The sequence below is a fragment of the Carassius auratus genome, unplaced genomic scaffold (assembly GCF_003368295.1).
Source record: "Carassius auratus strain Wakin unplaced genomic scaffold, ASM336829v1 scaf_tig00022037, whole genome shotgun sequence".
Classification (NCBI taxonomy): domain Eukaryota; kingdom Metazoa; phylum Chordata; class Actinopteri; order Cypriniformes; family Cyprinidae; genus Carassius; species Carassius auratus.
In genome coordinates, this window is record NW_020525155.1 from 20,229 (window position 1) to 43,482 (window position 23,254).

General features: G+C 36.8%; 1 protein-coding gene across 1 annotated transcript in view; it reads right to left on the bottom strand.

The window, feature by feature from the left end:
- Window positions 1–2,322: 2,322 nt before the first annotated feature.
- The window catches only part of LOC113077240 (zinc finger protein GLI2-like), a 34,423-nt gene continuing 13,491 nt past the window's right edge, over window positions 2,323–23,254 (bottom strand). The window contains exons 6-14 of the mRNA XM_026249685.1: window positions 19,421–19,622; window positions 17,687–17,865; window positions 16,858–16,973; window positions 12,243–12,377; window positions 10,100–10,249; window positions 9,152–9,316; window positions 7,277–7,558; window positions 5,363–5,687; window positions 2,323–5,252 (exon numbers count right to left, since the gene is read on the bottom strand). Of these exons, the coding sequence (XP_026105470.1) occupies window positions 3,094–5,252; window positions 5,363–5,687; window positions 7,277–7,558; window positions 9,152–9,316; window positions 10,100–10,249; window positions 12,243–12,377; window positions 16,858–16,973; window positions 17,687–17,865; window positions 19,421–19,622 (3,713 nt within the window). The 3' untranslated portion in view covers window positions 2,323–3,093. The remainder of the gene's footprint in view (window positions 5,253–5,362; window positions 5,688–7,276; window positions 7,559–9,151; window positions 9,317–10,099; window positions 10,250–12,242; window positions 12,378–16,857; window positions 16,974–17,686; window positions 17,866–19,420; window positions 19,623–23,254) is intronic.

Genomic DNA, 23,254 nt, shown 5'->3' on the forward strand with positions numbered 1-23,254 from the left:
CCACATATTTCTCACTTCACATTGATGGTAAACTCACTCCGTGCTGACACTCTTTTATGGATTTTAAGGACTATAAGGACTCATTCAGTAATGAAGAATTGATGTATTGTAAATGTGTAAACGTTTATGATTGATGGAAAGAAAGAATTTTAATATTCTTTTGCATTTTTGAGATCTTGTATTTATAAATGCCTCCTACTGGTATTTCATATAATTATTAATTTATAATAATTAGGGGCTGGTATGTAGGAGCCATGTAATGGGAAAATCATGTGATCTAATGTTTATGGGAGTGTCATTCATTAAGTGGGGTTAAAAACACCTGTGGGGTGTGCGGGAGGCAGGGAAGAATGGGGGTGAGTGCTGGAACACACATTTTGTTGACCGTTGTAAGCCTGTACAAAGCTGTACACATAAAACAACGTTTAAGCTTTTAATGGAAACGCGTCACGAAAGTTATTCCTCCACTCAGCTCCTTAGCGGTCTTTGGATTGTTCATTTTGCGCCGCTACATATAGTATACTTTAAAAATGTACTTGAACTTTACTTAAGTATACTTAGTAAAATAAACTTGAAGTATACTACTTTTTGGTAAGGGACTGAAAGATAATTTTTTTCATTTCATCAGCTTAACAATGTTAATCAGTTCACCTATCCCTCAAAAAAAAAAAAAACATAAAAAACATGGTAAACTATGGTAACCACAAAATAAACATGATTACTACACTTGTTTAAAACCATGTTTAATTTTTGTAAGGGATTGAAGAGGGATTTAGTGCATGCAGGCTACTTCTTTCCTCACAGCCTCATTTTCATTCCTGTCAAAATTTTAAATATGGTGCTATCCTCACTTAAGTTTTAGTTGTTTTGACTGTGTTTTTGGCTAGAAGCATTCCTTAAAATTAAAAAGCATATGTACTGTATATGCGAATGCATTCCACTTGCACAATGGACATCTGTATGGCAGATGTTGGATCTGGATAAACACACACTCACACCCACAAATATATATATATATATATATATATATATATATATATATATGCATATGCATGTATGTACAATGTTTATTTTATATATTTATTTTTTAGAATATAATATTTCATAGCCTCATTACTTTTCACTTTTATCCAGATGAGGAATAATGCCACAAAAACAGTTCATGCTTGGAGTTACATGAGAAGTGCCATAAAGTTCTCAGAAAAGTGCAAGCTTGTAAAGATGACATGGATTCAGCTCTCATCATGTAAAACCAATAAACCTGGTAACTTCAAGGTAGATGTAAGGATGAGATGTAAGTGATGTAACAATTCTTACAAAGAGAAAATCCATCTACGGGAATTACGTCAGAAATAAGTAAAAAAAACATTGTCACTGGCAATCAATAGCATGTCAGAAATGACCATGATGATCAAAAAACATGCAAATATGACATAAGTAATCTCAGTATCATCTTTATAAACAAATTGCTTTAGATTGCATGCATACTTTAATTGTCTTATATCGTTAAGGCAGATGCAGTTCTCTCAGAAGGTCACTAGGGTCGCGTCTTTACAATGCCTTTCAACCCACTTCACGTGCTCTGACAATATCCCTTTTGTCCGCTCTCAAACTTCAACGCTTTTCCCCCGATTTTTCTTTTCCATCCTCAGGCTATTCCTCCTAAGGCTATTTTCCCTGCTCTTTCATTTCTCAGAGAGAATACGAAATTCCAGCCATCAGAAACTAGAGATCAAACAAGGCCTCGGCTGAATTCACTGTCAGAATAAAACCATTTGTTCCTGAGGCTTTTACTCCGAAGACCTCGTCCCTGGACTGCTTCCTTCTTCAAGTGTGTGTTTTATGTGGTTTAGGCAGTCGCTCCTCTGAGGTCAGTCTGCCACTGTTCATTTGAGAAAACATGGTGGTTTACTCCAGAACCTGCTCAGTATGCACAAGCCACGCTTTCAGTTCAAGTAGCTTGCTCTCAAATTAAATGAAAAGAAAAACAATTTCTAAAGTCATGTGACTGCTGCCTACTGACTTGCATATGGCATACAAGCAAGAGAAATACATTACCAGCACTGGATAAGAGTAGATTGCATTTATGTTCTTCATCTATTAACACTCAGGACTTAACACTTAATTCCTGTAGCTCAATCAGTGAAGCATGGTGCTAATTACGAATGCAAGGTTATGGGTTCGATTCTCAGGGAAAGCAAGAATGGATGTGTACACTGAATGCAATGTAAATGGCTTTACATAAAACCAAAGGCATTAAACTCCTAGTTGAATATTCTTCATGAACGTTTTGCGTATAAAATGAAGAAGCAAACAACACTGTAGTAGAAAAACAACAATATTGTATTTCATTAGAAATGTACAAAATGTATCGACATGATCCAGCCTTGTAAAGGCAATCTGTGTACAACAGGACAGTTTAAACTTATTTCTGTATATTGGTCTAAACAATCCAAGATAATTGGTTGTGTGGTCTGTTCAGAGAGTTTGGTTCAGACTTGAGGGTTGCAGTCTCTTAAGAGCACTATTACGTTCCTGTGACTCCATTCAGGTCTTCAGTAAATCAAAGCAAAATGAGGGATTTCTGATTCTGAACAACACTTTTACATCTCATAATATTTTATCTGCATATTTATTTAGAACCTCTCTCCTGTCTAGTACAAACAAGGATAGGAAGCATAATATTACATTTTCATTTACAGAATATACAAAACCTCTTTATATCCATTGAAGAGGACAGAAAGGATATAGTCCCATACTGCTAGTGTAACATGATTCCTGCATATGCTTGTGCACAGCGAGGCACTTGTTCCTGTGTTCATGTCATCAATTCAGAAGTCGTATAAAAATACAGGACTGTCGCTTATCAAATTCTCCGTCTGTTCATATGTGCTGTACATACACTTGTCTAAGGCAAAGTATGGCTTCTTGAACAAAACAAAAAGATGCTAACAAAGTTTAACACTAATACTATACATAATCCACTTTTAAAAAGCATGTAAAAAAACGTTTGCGCAATATTATGTCCTTGTTCAAAGTCCTACACCTTAAAAGCTGTCTCTTTAAATCTTGTGCTTGTACTTCCTGTTTTTCCTATGACATCATATTGAGGAACTTGCTCTCCTCTGCGAGCGCAGTCAGCATGGAGCTCATGTCTCCGATGGCCATGTTGCCGATTCCCACAGGTACCGGGGGCAACGTCAATGAGTTCCTGGGTGTGGTGAGACGCGAGGAATTCTGGGATAAGCTGCGGAGGATGGTGGGGCTTAAAGTTCCGGACATGAGGCTGGAGTGATCGCCATCATCCAGAATGGCATCAAAGTCGATCTGTGGATGCTCTGCTCCATTTGAATCCACTGTGCTGGAGACCTGATTTGTTTCAGGGGAGCCCACAGAGGCCATGACTGTGCTCTCTGCATCTGCCATTCCCAGACTGCTGGAATGGAACATGTGAATCTGCCCAGTGTAGAACATGCCATTGGTATTTGTACGGTTGACACCCACATCAACCGATTTTTTAGGACTGGCCTCGGAGGTGTCATATGTGGGGCTAAAGTTGGTCTGTGGGTAACCAAGTTGCTGCGCTGCAGTTGTCTTTGGCCCTGAGAGCTGGCGGCTGTAGGGTTCTGTAGGAGGCCTTGGCTGTAGCAGTACGTGGTTTCCGTTCAGTGTGGGATTCTGGGCGGGAATGCCATAGACTTGCTGGTTGATGTTCGTCTGGGAATAATTTCCCTGATTATTTGAAAAAATGGCATTGCTTTGACTAGCAACCGGCTGAGCTCTTACCCTGTTATTCTGGATGCTGCCAGACTGTGCCGTCAGCATTTTACCAGACGAACTTAGCAAACCTACACTGATGTCATTCAAAGCAGAACCCTGATGAAGAAAGTTAGCCTGCTCTGTGTTAGCCGGGCATAGTGGTTGCCTCTGGTTGATCCTCTGGGAATTAAACTCCCTATTCCGTTGCATGTGACTCTGCTGGGCAGCATGAGTGAGGTTGTGACTCATCAGCCCAACGTGTTGGTTGGAGTTGATGTTCTGAAAAGAGCAGACGTTTTGTTTTTGTTGGAGTGCGGTGAGGTTTCCCCGCCCTGATCCCTGCTTGGTTTGGCCATTAGATGAATCCACTGTCCCCGAACTCACCTCATTCCACTGCACCGGCATCTGGCTTTTAGTGACACTGGGGGAACCTGGAAATGTCTGCTGGGAGCTCGGAGCTACAATTTGTCGCGTTACTGCATTTATGTTGCCCTCCACCAAGGCTAGGCGTCTCTGGGAATGGGACTGCTGTGGGGAGCCAAAGCTGTGGATGCTCTGTCCAGGGTTGTGGCGGTACGTGGTCTCTGCATGTTGGACAGAATCTCCATTTTGAGATGTAAGGTACTGAATGACATCATCAGGCAACATCACTGCATCATCAAGACCATGAATTTGATTGTCCATGTCACTTGCCATGGTTTCCATCACCACATTCTCAGAAATGCTTGGAGGTCGAGGTGGATATGGGTGGCGGGTTACGTTACCCTCGGACTGGCTGTTGATTTTTGAAAAGTGTCGACTAGATGCAAAAGGGGTTAATGACTGATAGGGGTTCACATTGGACATGCTGTTGTAACGTTGCTGGAGGGAATGCTGCTCTGTGCCTACTCTTTTGACTGGGTCGCTCGCTCTTCGAGTGATGTTTCCCATCACCTCATGGGGCAAAATGCTACGGTGAGCATAGCTGGTATCACTACTCCTTCTGGGAACTGAAGGGGGATGGATAGGGAGCATGGCCATTTCATGGGATTCCCCTAACAGGGCCATCCGAGTCCTCAGGCTCATGCAGTCCATATTAGGGAGAGGGGTGGGTGGAGCACCTCCTGTGGCTGCAGCATACTTGGCTTTGAGTCTGTAGTGTTGGGCAGGAGTCAGACTGAGTAGACTGTGGAGTCCTCCATATTGGCTGGCCTCACTGGACCTTCTAGACAAATCGGTGGAAATGGGGTCGTAGGAGTCGGCAGAGCTGATGTTGTTAAGACGGCCACCAGGTTGTGAGGTTTGGCTGGACCGGCGGCTGGAATAGCAAGGCGAGATTCCAGATGAACGACGGCTGAAGGTGTAAGCTGAGCTCACAGTGCTGGCGAGGCTGTCACGACGCTCCACCAGCTGACTCAGAACCGTAGTCTCTCCAGGACAAAGGTCGCCCAAGCGTGGGCTGGAGATGGAAAGCCCTGGATCACACAGACCACCAGAACCTTCCAATAAAGAGCCTGCATCAGAGAATAGCTGCATTTAGAGAAATAAAAACTAAATTTTGGGGGATGTATCTGTGGTGGAAATGTGATCAAATCATAGTTTTCGTTTCCGTTTGTTTACTCACCAGTATTGATGGGTGGAAGCTTGGTGCTGGGGGCAGGAGGAGTTTGATTTGCCCAGGAGCATGAGTCCCTCACCGACTTCAGCCTTTCCTGCTTCAGATGCGCGAGTCTGTAAGCAGGGCTGGCGTTCTTCCGAAGATGGAGGCCCAACATCCCTGTGGAGACGGTGGAATCCACGAGGGGCATGTCATCCAGGGTGCTCAGATCTCCCATGCTGCCCCCGCTGTGTCCCATCGGCTCTACTCCACCATCATGGTGGGAGGCACTGCCAAGTGGTGACGGCTCGCTGCTACATGATGACTGACCACCAGGGCTGGACTGATACATCTGAGGGGGACAGATGGAAAGTTGATTACCCTTGAAGCTCAATGGAGAGAAGGACCTAAAAGGGACAGAATGCATACACAGCACCATGCAAACACACAACCCTTACAATCACTTTCCCAAGTGTAAATTGCAAATAATGAGCATACTGAATCAAGGTTTGGGAAAAACCCTTCTTCTAGACACATAACATGTCTTTTTCATCCCCCTCACGATCTTTTCAAAAAGCTAGGTTAAGTGCCTGACAAATCGTTATTTCCTATGGCAACCTCTTTGTGCATTATGCATGTGGCCTGGCATGAATCCACAAAGGGGAATGCTCTCAACGTAAATAAGGTATGCAAGTCTTTGTTGTCACGTCATTTGACAGTGCTTCTCTAGAATGAAGCAAATGTATTCTATCCCCACATGAACGAAGGGAGCCGTTCTTAATCATAGCTTGATCACTGGCACTATTTGTTCAGGACACAAAAACAGTCTCACTTGTATAATATTAATCCACTAATGGCTTTTATCCTTGAGTGCCGGGCGGGAGAGTTAGATATTGGGACTGTGGGGGGATTGGGCTGGATTGCTGGGGTGGAAGCCCATGGGAAATTAGAAGCCCTCTGTGCACCAACAGATCTCAGGCAATTACACAATGAAGGGGTTCAAATCTTTGACAGAAGAGGTGTATTATCTTACTGTTTCCCGAATCTGATTTTACAGCTCTGTGTGTGAGTTTTTCATGATATAACCCCACAGAGAAAAATGATAAGTAGAGAATCATGTACAAGACATTCACCATGCATGCTGTAAATGGACAGCTGAAATACACAGAAAAGACAATATAAACAAATATGTATAGGAATCCAATTTAAATATCCTGGGAAACTGGAGAGTATTTTAAAAATGGACTCGTAATGAATTTACATATTACACTTAAATAATCAATTAGCGTCTTGTTGAGTGACTAAAAAAAATCAAGTTCTAAATGGCCAATCTCTTGGGATCCTTGAAAATATTGCGAATCAGGACACCAACAGGATTTTTTTTTGTTTAAACTTGTTTGAAAAGTAGTAGGAACTTGCTAGTTTGAAAATATATATTTTTAATGCATGTGCAGTTACTTTCAGATTCATTTCCTGTACACAAATATATTTTGATGCTGGAGAAGAGGTCAAAATCCTGTCATTTGTCAACTGCCCAATACATGACTGTGGAAACCAGCTGATATTAAGACATTAAAACAGGATCCGCGCTCACCTCAGTAAAGTCTGTCCTTACGGAAAGTGTATGGGAGAGAAACAGGAAAGAGATAGCAAGAAGCAAATGTATAGAGAGGCGTTAAAGATGGACAGATCTCTGCAGCATGCATTGTTAGTATGTCTGGATTAGCATAACATCTGATGGAAACAAACATTTTAATGTATATTTAATCAGCAATGAATAATATATTTGGGAGTGCAGATTACAGGCATGCAAAAAATGACTCTTGTTATTCAAATTCCATACATTGTTATGCATCCATAAAGATCAAACACAATCATTTCTCGGGCCAGAAGCATACTTGTGTAGAGTTTGTTTTGGGCCTCATTCACAATACATCTTACCATAGAGTTCTCCGTTTTTATGGACTTGACCTGCAGATAGTCCTCGACTCCTCTAGTCGTGCTATTAGCTTCGAGTTTCTCCTCCGCCGTTCGTCCCGAAAGCTTGGTCCCCGCTTCGTTCTCTCCATTTTCCTTGGGTGGATGAGGTCGGGATGGCATGTCACCACGTTGTTTCTTGGTGACGTGAGCTTCGGGGCCGTGGACGGTTTTGACATGTTTCCGGAGCGAGCTGGGATCGGTGTAGCGCTTTGTGCAGCCCGGGATCTTACACACGTAGGGTTTCTGCGGAGATAAATATCACTCGGTTTCACACGACCCTCTAACAGTCAAATGTACGACTTTGAATTAGAGTTTTATCTCTTCCTGTTAAGTCAGATTATCTTCAAATGGAGCGGTGGATGAATACACAATTAGAGGAATAAATTACGGCGCGTGCGCTGACATACTGATTGTGCAAATGCTAAGCGTTTGTGATGCATGGCTGTTTACTAATAAAGTTGAGACGAAATGATCTTTCTCCCTCCTTAAGCTCATGATGGATCAACCGAGAACGGAAATGGCGCCAGGTTTCGTTTTCTATGCGCGGTCTGCAGGTGGTCTGTTTCTCCATTGGGGAAGTGCTTGATTCTCACTAATGTATTGTGGGTTGCCGTACTCATTAGCTTCACAGCTCATTATTCACGCGCACACATTGTGCACACGTTGCCGGTTAATGGGACAGCGTTGGGCGTCTAGGAGCAATCACTACACGTGATGAGGGAATGCGTAAACAAATCTAATTCTGGCCTAAATTTGTTAGCGTATGCTGAAAATGGCACATTTACGTAGCATTAGGCAGTTAGCAGATACTTAATGCCACAGTGAAGTAGATTATCTGATCCTTCCTCTGAAGAACGACTAGTGGGGCGGCACAGACCCCAAACTCCCATGACGTTAACTGATCTAATGGAGTCGACCCACGTCTTCGTTCTGAGTTTATAGGAATATCTTTGTCATAAGCTGCTCACCCTCATGTCGCTAGTTGATTGATAGCACTTTGTGAAGAATAAACTTAAATTTAAGTAGTTTTCCAAGGAAACACTAATGGTAACCATCCACTTCCACTGTTGTAAAAGAACAGCTTATATGTTACATAATGTGTCAAGATAAAGTCTAGGTCACCCCAATATTATTATTTATTTATTTTTAAAAGAAAATTAAGCCTATAGGAACATTTAATATGGTTTGCATTTCAACAGTATTTTCATGATTCACCTACCTTATTATAATGACCTAAATGAATGAATTTTATTATTACCATGAAAATGTCATTCTCGTTATTAAAATGCAAACATATTTAAAATATTATTTATTAATTTACTTTACAAAATGTTGTTAACAATTTATAAAAAAAAAGTATTTTGATTGGCTGTAATACTGCAAATTATGAAAAAATCTAAAGTAATCTATATATTTTTATTACTAAAATATTAGTTATATTTATTATTAGTTAATTCGTATAATATTATTAGTAGTAAAATATATATTTTTTATTTAAATTATTAAAAAAAAATTATATACATCAAGGTATAATTTGTTGTGCTGCTGTTTTATTTATTTTCATTTAGCATGGTATGCCTATTTAAATAAAATGTATTACAATATTGGCTGTAACAGTAAATTCAGAAAAAAAGAAGAAAAAAAGAAAATATGCAAAAATATTACTAATTCAATAACTCAATTACAATTGAACTAAATTCAATTAAAACGCAAAAGTCAAAAAGGAAATATTTCATATTTTCATATTAGAGACATGTATGACATACAGAATTCTGTAAATGTTTGTGTAAGCACTTTGACTGCAGAGTTGTGCTGGATGAAGGTGTGTGTGTTTACCTCATTGGAGTGTGTGCGGTTCTGGTGTTTGGCTCGGTCCGAGGCGTTGGAGAAGGCCTTGTTGCAGCCCTCGTGCTCACACATATAGGGTTTCTCTCCGGTGTGTGAGCGCAGGTGTGTTTTCAGATTCTCCAGACGTGAGTATGCCTTAGAGCAGCCCTCGAACTGAAACACACACATTCATAAAGCTCATATGACAGATGCTTTTATATTGTACTATTGTGAAATTGTTTACTGATTCACTCTAAGTATGTATGTGTTTCTTTACTTATTTTAAATCCAAGTTTTCTGAGCTGTAGTGTCAAGACATTGCATGTTTTTTTGTTTTTTTTTTGGCTGTGTTTGGAGACATTAATTACTCATTTATTTATTGTGCATACATCATTTATATATATATATTTTTTTTTATAAGTATAAAAATGCAATTTATTTTAGCCTTTAGTTTTGGAACATTTAAATGTGTATGTGTGTGTATATATATAATTAATAATATAATAATAATAATAATAATAATATAATAATAATATTATATTATTATATTATATTATAATAATATTATATTATATTATTATTATTATTAAATATAATAATAATAATAATAATATATAATATGTATATATATAATTTTGTATACATATTTTTAAAATAAAAAAATCTTGTAAAATAAAAAAATAAAGTGGTTTTAGCTGTAATTTTGCATCACTTGCATTATTCATTAAACAAAAAATTTATACAAAAAATCATTTTTTTTAAAAGTATATATAAAACAACATTCTTAGCTGTAGTTTAGGGACATTTAAAAACAAATGTTAATGCTCTTTTAAAGTATAAAACTGCAAGTTTCTATAATGGTGAGTTAAACTTTACTAGGTCAACAGTATTCCCTAATATTCAGACAGCTAGTTAGCTGTAGGTGTGTGTGTGTGTGTGTGTGAGAGACTGACTCACAGTGCACTTGTGTGGCTTCTCTCCAGTGTGTCTGCGCATATGAACCACCAGCATGTACTGCGCTTTAAAAGGCTTCTGCTCGCGCGAACACTCCTCCCAGCGGCACACAAACTCCTTCTTCTCCCCGTGGATGTGTTCGTTATTGATGTGCTGCGAACACACAAACACAACAGCTCACTTTCACTGTCTCAGATGTCTTTTCTCCCTTTGTAATGTCAGCGTTGTGTTTAAGATCTAATTGGCCATGCCGTTTTCACGTGTCGCGCAAAAAAACACCATAATTGGCATCGTTTGGATGCAAGACTTGAGAAAATAAAGCAATCTGAGCTTCTGAGGAGCCTATTTGCCTATTGGCCAGTTGAAGAGCAGTGCTATCCATCACGAGCGTCTGTGTTCTCTACATCTGTCAGACGGGAATAAGAAAATGTGATGGTGTGTGATTGTGAGAGAGTGTGTTTTTAAAACGAGAAACCTCAGATCTGAGGGAGACACAGATATGCAATTACTAACACTCTCTGTGTACTTACACAAATGGGTTTTAAGGGATTCTTGGTAATGTACACAAAGCGGCTCCAGTGCCTTTCAAACGCTGCAGGATCGTTTCTCTTCACTTTTCTTAATCATGTTTGAAGCCTCAGTGTCTTTTAAATCAACTGGTGTTTTGGTTTGTGTCTCTTTTAAGCTTGCTAATAAAGTTTGAATTAGGTCAAAGGTGTTTGTCTGGTGTGTGTTCGCTGAGATGGGCTTGATCTATCCCAGCATGCACTTGTCCTGTGGCTCTTCTGAGGGATTCCAGCCGATCAGTGAAGCAGAAAGAGAGACGGAGAGAAAGAGCCGTCCATGCCACTGAAGCATTAACTCTCACTGTCCCTTCAGTCACTGAGTGTGAGTTTCACTAGATCACACACTCACGTCTGTTTACACAAGTGATACACACTGATAACGGCTCCTTACAGGCTTAAAGAGGAACACACACTTGTGTTTGTGTGTGTGAGTGTTTTATCAGTGATCTGGAGCAGTTCAGTGTTATACAACATGATGGAAAGTCTACAGATAATGTCGGAGGATTTTTGTCTGTGTGGATTGTTTCAAGCTCCTGAATTATTATGAATATACAGATGTTTAAAAAAATAATCTAAATATGAAATTATTCTAAATAAGATTCAGATTTTTACCTATAACTATAAATAGAAATACAATTATGGCGTTGCATCAACTTCTAACATTCAAGAAACGTCAAATTTGGTTTGAAATGAAAATTACATTAACCTACTGCACATTGACCTCCAGTATTAAAAAAAAAATATCATAATAATCATAATGTTATATATTAATTATATAAACTATGCATAATATTCATTATGATACATTTTGTAAATGCTGACCAACTTTTATTGAACCAAATCTTTTTAGATTTATTTTTTTTTGTCTTTATATAATGCATTTATTAACACATGCAGTGTTAGCCTGTGGTTTTCTAAAGCTGCTTGGTTCCACATGGACGATTCAGATCGTCTGCTGAGACAGATTTACCCTACACCTTTTGGGTCACAGGTCAAGAGGTCAGAGGTCAATGACACCTTGTGCCACTCAGCTGCCTCAATCAAAAACTAGTCAGCAAATTAGGTTAAAGACGGGGACACCTGTGGACCACATTACACACAAAAACAGTAAACGCTTTTTCATAATGTCAAGTCCAATCTGATTGGCCGATTTCTCACTATAAATGTAGGTGAGGCGGGCTCTTCTTGTATAAGATGCAAAAAAAAAATGGGATGTGTATAGAACCTCATAAATGTTGATTCTGTTGGTATTCATTGATAAGTTGACCCTGTTCCAACTGAAAATGAATATTAAAATTAAATTAAATTTATGCATTTAATAGACACTTTTATCCAAAGCGACTTACAGTGCATTCAGGCTATACATTTATACCTATCATGTGTTCCCGGGGAATCAAACCCCTAACCTTGCGCTTGATAACGCAGTGCTCTACCACTTGAGCTACAGGAACACTAAAAACTGAAAGAAAAAACTAAGAACTGAAATGCTCACTTGTGTCAGCCGTCTGTCGGAATATCCCCTAACCGCTCTCACACACACACACACACACACACACACACACACACACACACACACTTACATGCACCAGCTGTTCCTGCGTGTCGTACTCTTTGCTGCATCCCTCCCAGTGGCAGTTGGTCTCGTACACCACCTCAGCCTCCTGTTTGCAGTCGTCCAAGTCTTCCTTCAGGTCCACTGCGCCGCCCAGATTGTCCTAATGGGGAACAGCAGCGTTATAGCATAAAGGCTCTTTAGCGGACCGCTTCGTTAGCAAGAGACAACGGGTCTCATTTGGTATTAATTGCGTGAATTACTTGTAACTGGATTATTACACAAGAGATCTTCTGTTGAAAAATTCCACCTATTGTTAATGAATTAGATTCTTCTAAATGCATTAATTAATTATTTTGCATAAAACCCACCCTTAAAATCCTCATTTAAATGTTTACCTTTTTTAACTCTTCATCTATAAAATTAAATCTATTTATCATTCAGTATCTATGAACATAATTTCATTTTAACTAATTTATAACAACAACCAGAATATGTGATTTTTGTGTTACATGCGGTATCAGTTTTTCTTAAAGTAATTTATTCTAGTTGAAAATTATTGATGAATCATATGTTCATGAAAACATTTGCGCACATAAACTTACAATATGATGAGGTCCATGACTGTCATGTCTTTTTGATCAGTTTATGCAATATTTACGCGAATAAAATTTTTCTTTAATCATTTTCTTCTTCTAAAAGGAGCAAAAGCATCAAACTTTAAATATTGGGAAAAAAATCCACAGGCTTAAACGAAACACACCTAGCTGGCGTTGGCCAAAAATTTAACATCAGAAAGAAGTTGACACCAACAATGGACAGACGTTACATTTTGGATGGATATGATAAATCGAGCTGACGTCAAAACCCAAGACTGGCTTGTTGTAAATCTCCAACATTGGCTTAATTTCTAACATTGAACACCTGTTGAATTTTGGTTGGAAGTGAAAATGACTTGTCAACTTTCAACATTTTATTTAAATTAAAATAAGAGTCAGCATTTAATGTAAAAATGTAGCATTGGTTTGATGTCGAATCCAGTGGTGGACAGACATTGCATTTTGGATGGAAATGAAAATTGCTGGCATAAAAGTTCAATTTGGCTTGACATCAACTTCCAAAATTAAACAGATGTTGAGTTTTAGCTGGAAGTGAAAATTTGGTTGAGATCCAAACCTAGAATTGACTTAATGTTAACTTCTAACAGAAGACAAATGTTAAATTTTCAGTTGCAAATGAAAATCAGATTGACGTCAAAATGCAACATTGTTTTGACATTACCTCCAACACTGAACAGACGTAAAATTTTAGTCGGAAACAAAAATTGTGTTGATGTCAAAACACAAACATTAGACAATTATAAAATTTTGATTGAGAACCAAAATTGTGTTGACAAAATCCAATGATTACTTGTCGTCAACTTACAACATTGGACACACACTGAATTTTGGTTGGAAGAGAAAATCGTTTTGACGTCAAAAACACAACATTGGCTTGATGTTAGCCTCCAACATTGGACAGACATTGAATTTAGATTTTTTGACTTAAAACCAAGAAAATATCAACATGATTTGTCAATACTATGTGAAACTGACGTTGGTTTTAGACATACATTCAACCTATTTTCAAATATCTTACGACTTTAGCAGCCACTGTTTAAATTTGTTGGGTTTGTGATAAACGTTGACGTCAAAACCCAAACACTGGACATACGCTGAATTTTGTTTGCAAATAAAAATCATGTTAACATCAATAATCCAGCATTGGTTCAACCAAATTTTTCAAAAATCTTGATTATTACTATTGGCCAAATTTTAACGATCTAAATGCGAAGTGTAAAGCGCACGGCGCAGGTGCACTCAGGGCGTGTCCTAATCTACTTTTGCCATTTTAACGACGGAAAAACGGTCTGGACGCATTTCTGGAATGGCTTGTTCCTATTCTCTTAATAAGTAATGGGAGTAATGTTCAATAAACCAATCAGAGTGTCATCTCCCATTCCCTTTAAGAGCGAGATGTGCTCGCGCCATGGCGGATCGCTATTAACATGGCGGAATTTGTTGGCAGAAAAGCTGAACGCTTCTCAAGTGAAGAAACTGATCTGCTCGCGTGCAAAGTTAAAGCGCGCGAGTAGATCATCTACAGGACAAACAGGGATAGAGCAAAGCTTCCCGAGGTGAAGAAGGCGTAGGATGAAGTAGAATTTTATTCATCAGTATAAGTAGTAATAAGCTGAATTGGAAATAAGTAGCCCAATTCTAATACACACAATGACTATGCATCATTACATTTTATATTTATGTAGCCTACACAATAATATTCTTTTACACTGTAATCCTTTTGTTTTTAATATTTGGCATGTTTGTGTGATGCGCATCCCTGTGTGTAATAACAAGTCAACGCGCACTTTAAACCCGCCCAGAGGGACATTTTCTGCCAACGTGCTCTTTAAATGACAAAAAAATATTGCGCCATTGACTTTAGACCGGGTTTGAGTTGGTCTATGGTGCAGTCTATTTTCAGCTCCTTAAAATAGCAACGCACCAGCAATTTGCCTGAACACACCTCTTTTTTACACCAGCACGCCCATGGGCGCACAAATGGGCTCAAATTCATTTGCTAATTAAACGACGTGGCATTGGATGGGAAAATGCGAACGGCGCGGGGCTGAAACTAGCGTCGCATTGTGCCGGGTGTATAATAGGGTCCCATGACGTAAAACCAACAAAATATCAATGTCATCAGTCGTCACTTTTCTACGTGAAAGTGACGTTATATATTCAATCTATTTTCAACCAAATATCAACATTTCATGATGTTAGTGGCCACTGGGAAGAAAAACGTCAAGCGTAACGTGCCGTTGTGCTCAATATCGGCACCCCCCGAACAATGATATTATGATGCTATATTAGACAGACTTACCATTTAGCTTGAAAACAAAAATTGAGTTGACGTCGAAACCCAAACACTGGACAGACGTTGAATTTAGTTTGCAAACGAAAACCAAATTGACACAGAAATCGATATCAACAAAAACATGTAATAATTTTTTGTTGAAACGGTGCTCTATATCAGCAATCTCTGAATGCTGATATATTATTTACTCTGCCAGAATCGTAGTATGAAGACGAAGCATTAATTGTGCGCTTGTAGGGACGCGTGTGTGGTGTTAAGAGCGATCGAACCGCTACTCTGCTGTGGGTAGCGATGCAACACACACACAGCATGCTGACTACAGCATGTTTATCTCTGCCCTGTGAGCTATCTTCATCAATTCTGTTGGCCCCAAGACGACGCCAGCCACCTTATTTCCCATGCATCAAGCACCAACCTGCCTCACCGCCAAGAGCAGCCGCAGATTTGTCAAAAGATGAGCCGTGCACGAGAGAGAGAAAAACTCTCAGGTGACAATAACGGCCAGCCAATATTTCATTAAAATGAAGTGCTCTGGCACAGTTTACACGGCCGCAAGAGAAACGTGGCAAGCGAGCAAGCGCATGTAAAGCTCTTATCAGCTGGAGTTTTTGTGAAGAAGGGGGTCAGGGGACGCCAGCGGCTCCCGGGGGCCTTCTGGCCCGTCATTGATCAGTATGGAGCGTTTCCCAGAGAAAAATACAGTTTTTTGGTTGGAATAACAGGATGCATGGGTCTTTCGCTGCCTGTTTCTTTAAGTTTACCATCTTCTGTTCCATAATAGTCAGCTGCCTACCTAGACAGCATTTTAAGGGATCATATATTATTACAAGTCCGATTTAATAGAAGCATCTCAAAGCTATCCAGGAATGCACGACTTCAACCTTAGAAAAAAAGCATTCAAGAGATGCTGATTTAAAATGTATATTATTTAATAAAAAAAAATAGTTATAACAAATCTAATTAAAATGAAAATTAACATATATATAAATACATATATTAATTTATTTTTAAATACACTACACACACAAACATTATTGATTTCATATTTTTGTATTAATATGTAATATGTAACTTTATATATTAATCTAGTTTAATATTTACTGTATAAAATATATTACATTTCTACATTTCATATTAATGCAATACGTTCCACTTTATATCCGTATTAAAATGTAGTATAATTATAAGTACATTATATAAGTTTAATATATTAAATATGCAGTGAATACTAATCTAAATTAATTAATATATAATAAAATAGCTAAATCGAATTTAAAATGGAAATTAATATAATTTATTTTACTACTTTAAAACGATTTTAAAATTCTACAATTATACACTGCACACACAAATATATATGTATAATTTAATACATTCATTTAATTATATTAATATTATATATTAATATAATCCATTCTACGTTATATTAATATAAATGAATATTATGAATATTATTATAAAATAATTCATGAATTAAAATAGATATATTTTAATGACATATTTATTAATATAAAATATTAATATTCTACCTTATATTAATATTAAAATCTAAAATAAAAGCTTCAGTAAACATTACACTTTAAATTGAAAATCATTAACAAAATGTATTTTTTATATTAATATTAACATTTAATTCACTCAGTATTTGTGTGTGGTCCTTGAGGTTCCAGTTGGTGTAGTATGTTAACTTCTGTGGGTTTTGTGACAGAGCCACAGTGTTTTCTTACCGGAGAGCAAGGCGACGCAGGTCGAGGCTCGTCCAACTCTGTCTTGACCTTTGACCTCTTGTTGTTCAGGGGGTTCACCGTGCTGCTGACTGCAGAGTCACCATTTGTGTTCTTAAGAAGGAGGGAAGGAAAGGGAGAGAGTTCTATTATAAATAAAATAGAAATATATAAATACATATTATAAATATATAAACAATTAATGTATAAAAGGTGCTAAACAAATATATACATTTTAATAATTTGCATAATTTAAGATGGATTAATATTTTTATAATTTTATTAATACACTTATTTTATAGCACATTTTATACATAAATTAACATGAATAATAATAATATAAAATAGAATAATATACTATCAAATATTTATGTATTATTATTATTATCACTATTATTACTCATTATTATGTATATGTATCATGAATAAAAGGTGCTATAAAATATAATAATAATAATAATAGTTAAAATAAATTATTTAACCAATTATTATATTTTATTTATTTCCATTATTAATATTACATATGTGTATAGCAACTTTTAAACATAAAATTAAATAAACAAAATGTTAATTGAATATAAATAAAATATAAAAATGAATGTTAATAATATTAATTGAATATAAATGAAAATAAAAATAAAATATTACTTTAATATAAAATAAAAATATAAAAATGACTGTTAATAATATTAAATGAATATAAATGAAAAAATTAAATAAAACAAAATATTTATTTAATATAAAATAAAAATATATAAATGAATATTAATAATATTTAATGAATATAAAGGGAAGTGAATACACAGTGTAAGAGAGTGGCTGTGTCACCTGGCTCTGGGGGTCTCTGGCGGGGGCGTCTGCAGCGAGGAGAGGCTCAGCGGGGGTCTGCTGGAGAAGCTGGGAGACGGCTGGAGGATCGGTGTGTGTCCGAACGCACTGAGCCCTCTCTGATGGGACAACAGCTGCTGATACGCCACCGGATTAATGGAGTGTGGGAATGGGAACGACGGACTGCAGCAAACCAAAAAAACACTAACACTTAATTCGCTCTGTACCTGCAGTGTCGCCAGGTTTTATAATGTACTTCACCACGGCTGCCTAAAGTTTGTCTATAGACAAATCTGTGATTTCAGCATCTGCATCTCCCTAAATGTGACCCTGGACCACAAAACCAGTCATAAGGTGATGGAAAGCTGAAATGTGTGGTTTGTTAGGAGGACAATATCTGTCTGAGATATAACTATTTGAAAATCTGGAATCTGAGGGAGCAAAAAAATCTAAATAGTGAGAAAATCATCTTTAAAGTTGTTCAAATGAAGTTCTTAGCAATGCATATTACTAATCAAAAATGAAGTTTTGATATATTTATGGTAGGAAGTTTACTACATGATCTTTACTTAATATCCTAAAGATTTTTGGCATAAAAGAGAAATGTATAATTGTGACCCACACGATGTAATGTTGGCTACAAATATGAGTGCTTTTGTGCTCCAGGGACAACATGAAAACCTCGACAACAAACGTGGAGAAATTTTAACGGAAACTTATTACGTGCTTAAAAAAACATACAGTTTTGTAATTTTTTACAAATTATTATTTAGTGAAAAAATACAAATGCAATGTTTTATTATATTTGATTACATTACAAAAGATTAATAAAATTGTTAAAGTTGTATTAACCTGTTAACTGTCACCCGTCCACTCTGTGAGACGCCTACATTTACTTCACTATATTACAATTAAATCTAATCTAATCTTGACAAACTATATATAGTTGGAAAGGTCGAAGACTCCCAAATATATATTTTACCGGTGTTTTTTGCGAAAAATTATGTAGGAAAAGTAATCGATTAATTTATGACAAGAGTGCACCCTCAATAATCTAAATTATAACAGGAGTTTTGACCTTTGTTTAAAAAAAGAAGACTTCCTCGTTGCCTTTTTCTCTATCACATTTTAGAAATCATAAGAAGTTATATATCGACTGAAAACTCAAAATCTCAAAATTCATCCTTTAAAACCCATTTTAAAATCAGACATTGCATTTCCATGTAAATGGTACACCAATATCATGTTACAAAATATTTTCATTCATGAATTATAAAAATTTAAGTTTGGATCGTGCACTACAAAGAAAAATGTTCAAAAATGTGAGTGACAGTTAAGGGGTTAATATATAATTAGACACGATTTTTGATGATACAGTTGTATTAAATCATCAAATACAAAATAAATAAATGCAAAATCAATTTGAATTTAAATTAAAATTCAGCTTTGTGAACAAAACGTTTATGAAAAAACACATGGAAAGCATTTCCTTCTATATTGTATTTAATGAAAAGTGCTGAAAAATAATAAAGGAACAAATTTAATAAAATACAGATTAGTTAATTAAATTTGCACACAGTACATAAATCCAAAACATCTGAATATTTGTTTTAAAGTGCATTAATGGATCAAAGCTGCTGTCAACTGTGGTCGAGCCCAAAAATATGACTATTTTTCATTATTTTTTTGAGTAAGCTTTCGGCTGGATTTTTTTCTGGGATCTGGCAACCCTGCTTACCTGATGCCTCCGACGGACAGGTGTCCATAAGAGCTGCTGGCGGCCGAGCTGGAGCGAGAGTTGTTGATGTAGGCCACCAGAGAGTTGGGCGAGGTGCGGATCATGGTCTGCAGGTCGATGCTGGCGTCTGAGAGCGGAGAGATGGACAGAGCTCGCTTCCGACTCAAGCGCGGCGTCAGACGAGGGCTGGGAAACCGCGACACTGTCCAGACATCACATCAAACTAGATCTTACTCTCTTAATAAACGTTTACTGTGCAAGTCATCAACAATGTTGGGGGTAACGTATTACAAGTAACGCGAGTTATGTAATCAGATTACTTTTTAAGTAACTAGTAAAGTATCGCGATACTTTTTCATTTACAAGAGAATATCTGAGTTTCTTTTTCAAATAAGTAGCGCAAGTTACTTTTTTTTCAGTTTATTGTTTGACAGCTGTCCTGTCCCCATGTTGAGAGAAATCTGTTACTGTAGATTTAAAATAAATAAATATGAATATGCATTAATTTATCTCACTCATATAAAACTAAAAACACAAAAATTCAGTATTCCTCAAAATGATAAAATATAATGCAACTCAGAATATAATGCAAACCTGCAATAAATACATTTTAAACAACACAAATAATATTTATGCATTTAATCCCGTTCTATAAACCAATGTCTTTGCTTCTGAGCTTCGATGATCCAGTTCAACCATACTAATAAGCAAAAATTACTCTAGATAAACATTTGTCTCTCTTTTTATTGCATTGAAATGACTGCATTCTACTGTACAGATGTAAATTGACTTTGCCTTCTGCCAGAGGCATATTCATTTCACTTTTGTTATGAAAAGGCTTTTTTATTTGCCAAAAAATATAACCTTTTTATTTGAAAAACAAATAGGCAAGCCCTGTCCAGATTTAACCCTTGTGGATTGTTTAAATTCACTACCCTTTCGAGTTGTTCGGGATGAAAACATCAATTAAACTGCTGTAAAAAATGTTTTTTTTTTTTTCATTTTTTTTTTTTTTGCATAAATCTGTTAATCAACCTCAGTCCTGATCAAAACTACCAAATGTTTTTAAAAAATAAAATCCAAGATTTTAACTCTTCAATTGCCAAGTTCATAAATGATGTCACTGATTTGGGGGAAAAATACACAAAATGACATATTTTCAATATAAAAGTAATTGTGGCTGGATTTTTTTTTCTTTTTATCACAGTCTTGGGCATGTCAAAGATTAGTAGCAACAACATTGGCTTTGATGCATTGTAAGTTTTTGTGCAGCATTAGATTTAATTTTTTCTCCCTAATTAGTTGTTGGTGGCTGTTTTTGCCCCATTGACTTCCATTATAACGACATTTTTTGATTGCAAAGCCATGACACCATATAATCATGCACTCTTGATTGTTTGTGGTTTTCCCTTGTGGGAAGAGGTAAAATTTGTTATTTTCACAGTTGATCACTAGGTGGGACCATTAACCCTTTAGATAGGCCTGTGCAAAAAAAGGCTTAGTTTCTGGATTGTATATGGAGTTATATGGAGTATAACAGCAAATTATAGTGTTTGTGTGTGTGTGAGATTCTTGATTGTTGGTGGTTTTCCCTGTTGGGAAGAGGTCAAATTTGTTATTTTTACAGTTGATCAGTAGGTGGGACCATTAACCATTTAGGCCTGTGCAAAAAAAGGCTTAGTTTCTGACTTGTATGGAGTTATATGGAGTATAACAGCAAATTATAGTGTGTGTGATAGAAAGAGAGAGCATACTGCTAACATGAACACCAGTTCACCATCTGATCAGGTGATCAATACTTCTGTTTGATTCTCTTTCTCTTGCTCAGGAGAATCTCAGCGTGTCATTTCTAGTTTCGCCCAACACTAAGCTATTTCAGGAACTGTGTGTGTGTGTGTGTGTGTGGAGCACGACTGCATGATCGATGGTCTCACACACCCTCTGCGACTCACGGCTCCGCAGGAAAGAGCCGGACCCCATCAATAAGAGCTCAAGACTGATTCCTGGCCACGGAGAACAGAAAATACTGTACGCAGATAACAAGACTTCACTGGGAAACTGGCGTCCCTCCAATATTACACAGATAGTGAATTCATAACAAACTTTAGGAAAAAACAAAAACAAAAAGCCACCAGTTTTGGGATAGTATCTGTTTCTTTCTGTTCTTTCTGTATCTTTGCAGATCACTGTTTTGAGCAGTTTTTGTTTTTTGTTTAAGAAAATGGTTTTAAAGTTCATTAATACTTAGTAAGAAAATGACATGTTATATTTTAAATATTATCCGAGAAAAAATATTTTAAGAATATTCTTTAAAAATGTTTTTTTTTTAATATAAAATATTTACAATAATAAACAACTTAAATAAATTATTGTATAACATTAAATATTTAAATAGTTAAAATATTAAGTAAAATATGTTTTACAGTATTTAAAAATATCTAAATATTAGTTTAAATATTACTTAAAATTATTTAAATAACACACACACACACACACACACACACACACACACACATATATATATATATATATATATATATATATATATTTGTAAATAATGTTTTAAATAAAATATAAAACATTTTAAAGTGCCTAAAAAAATTAAAGTTAAAAAATTAAATAAAAATCAAGTCAAAGCATACCTGAAAAGAGACTCGTTGAATTCAAGGCAGAATAGAATTACTGTAAAAATAAGCTGGTTAGGTGAACTGTCTTAATCGACTCCATCTCAAACTCAGCATGACCTCATTTTGATTTGATTTGAGATAATTAATCCTTTCCAATAAATTACCGTAATTACCCAGATAACAATCAAACTCTTGCAGACCTGACTTTGTTTAATGAGGGTAATTTACAGAAACAATTCTGATTTGAAAAGGAATGTGTGTGAAAAATAAGTGCAGGTTTGCTTTTCTACGGCTCTCGATCGTTTTATTAAGATCAGCTGGAATTCAAAACACTTTCTGAACGATATAGTTATCATCAAATATCTGCAGCTAGCTTGCTAACTTGTGTAGAGTATGTTTCAGACTGATCTGTTTGCTATTTCACTGGAGAATTACTGAGACAACTGCAGCGAACTCAACAGGTGCAAAGCATTACCCCCGGTGTGTGTGTGTGTGTGTGTGTGTGTGTGCGTGTGTGTGTGATTAAAGGTTATATCCAGAGACTCTGGCAACCGGACATCCATAATGATTTCATCACGTGCCATGCCAACACAAGCAGGATTACACAAATCATTTATTTGTGTGTGCGTGGACTGGTTCCCCACAGACCGCAGTGCTAATAAATAATCCCTCAGCTTTGCTGTTGTGGGGGTCATTACTCTTAGCATGAGCTAATGGTTTGCTGTCATGTTCAGGCATCGGTCGGAGCTCCTAACACGTCTTTAGCGCTAAAAGCCGCCTCAGGACCCAAATCCAGAGAGAACAAACACTAAAAATACAAAAGGCCAAGAAAACCAAACATAAAATTCACAACATCAATGTCTTACTGGAGTCTTTTGGAGCCACTGATGTGTGACCAAATGTGGATTTGGCCTCGTTCTGGTGGAATTTGCATTATCATATTGGCCAAACGTATCAGGAGCGCTCAGCGATGGCAGCGACATTTGTCTCTGTTACACCTTCACCTCAGTGGAAATGAAATTTTTAATGTGATTTTTCCCCCCTATAGAGGACAGATCCATATTTCAGATACATATTATCTGCTAAATGCATAAATATTACACACATTTGAGTATGTAGTAAGCCATATAATTGTGTTCTGATAACCAAAGGTTTGCATTTAGCTAAAATTCCTATGAATAAACTTGAGTTTTTGGGGGTGACAATG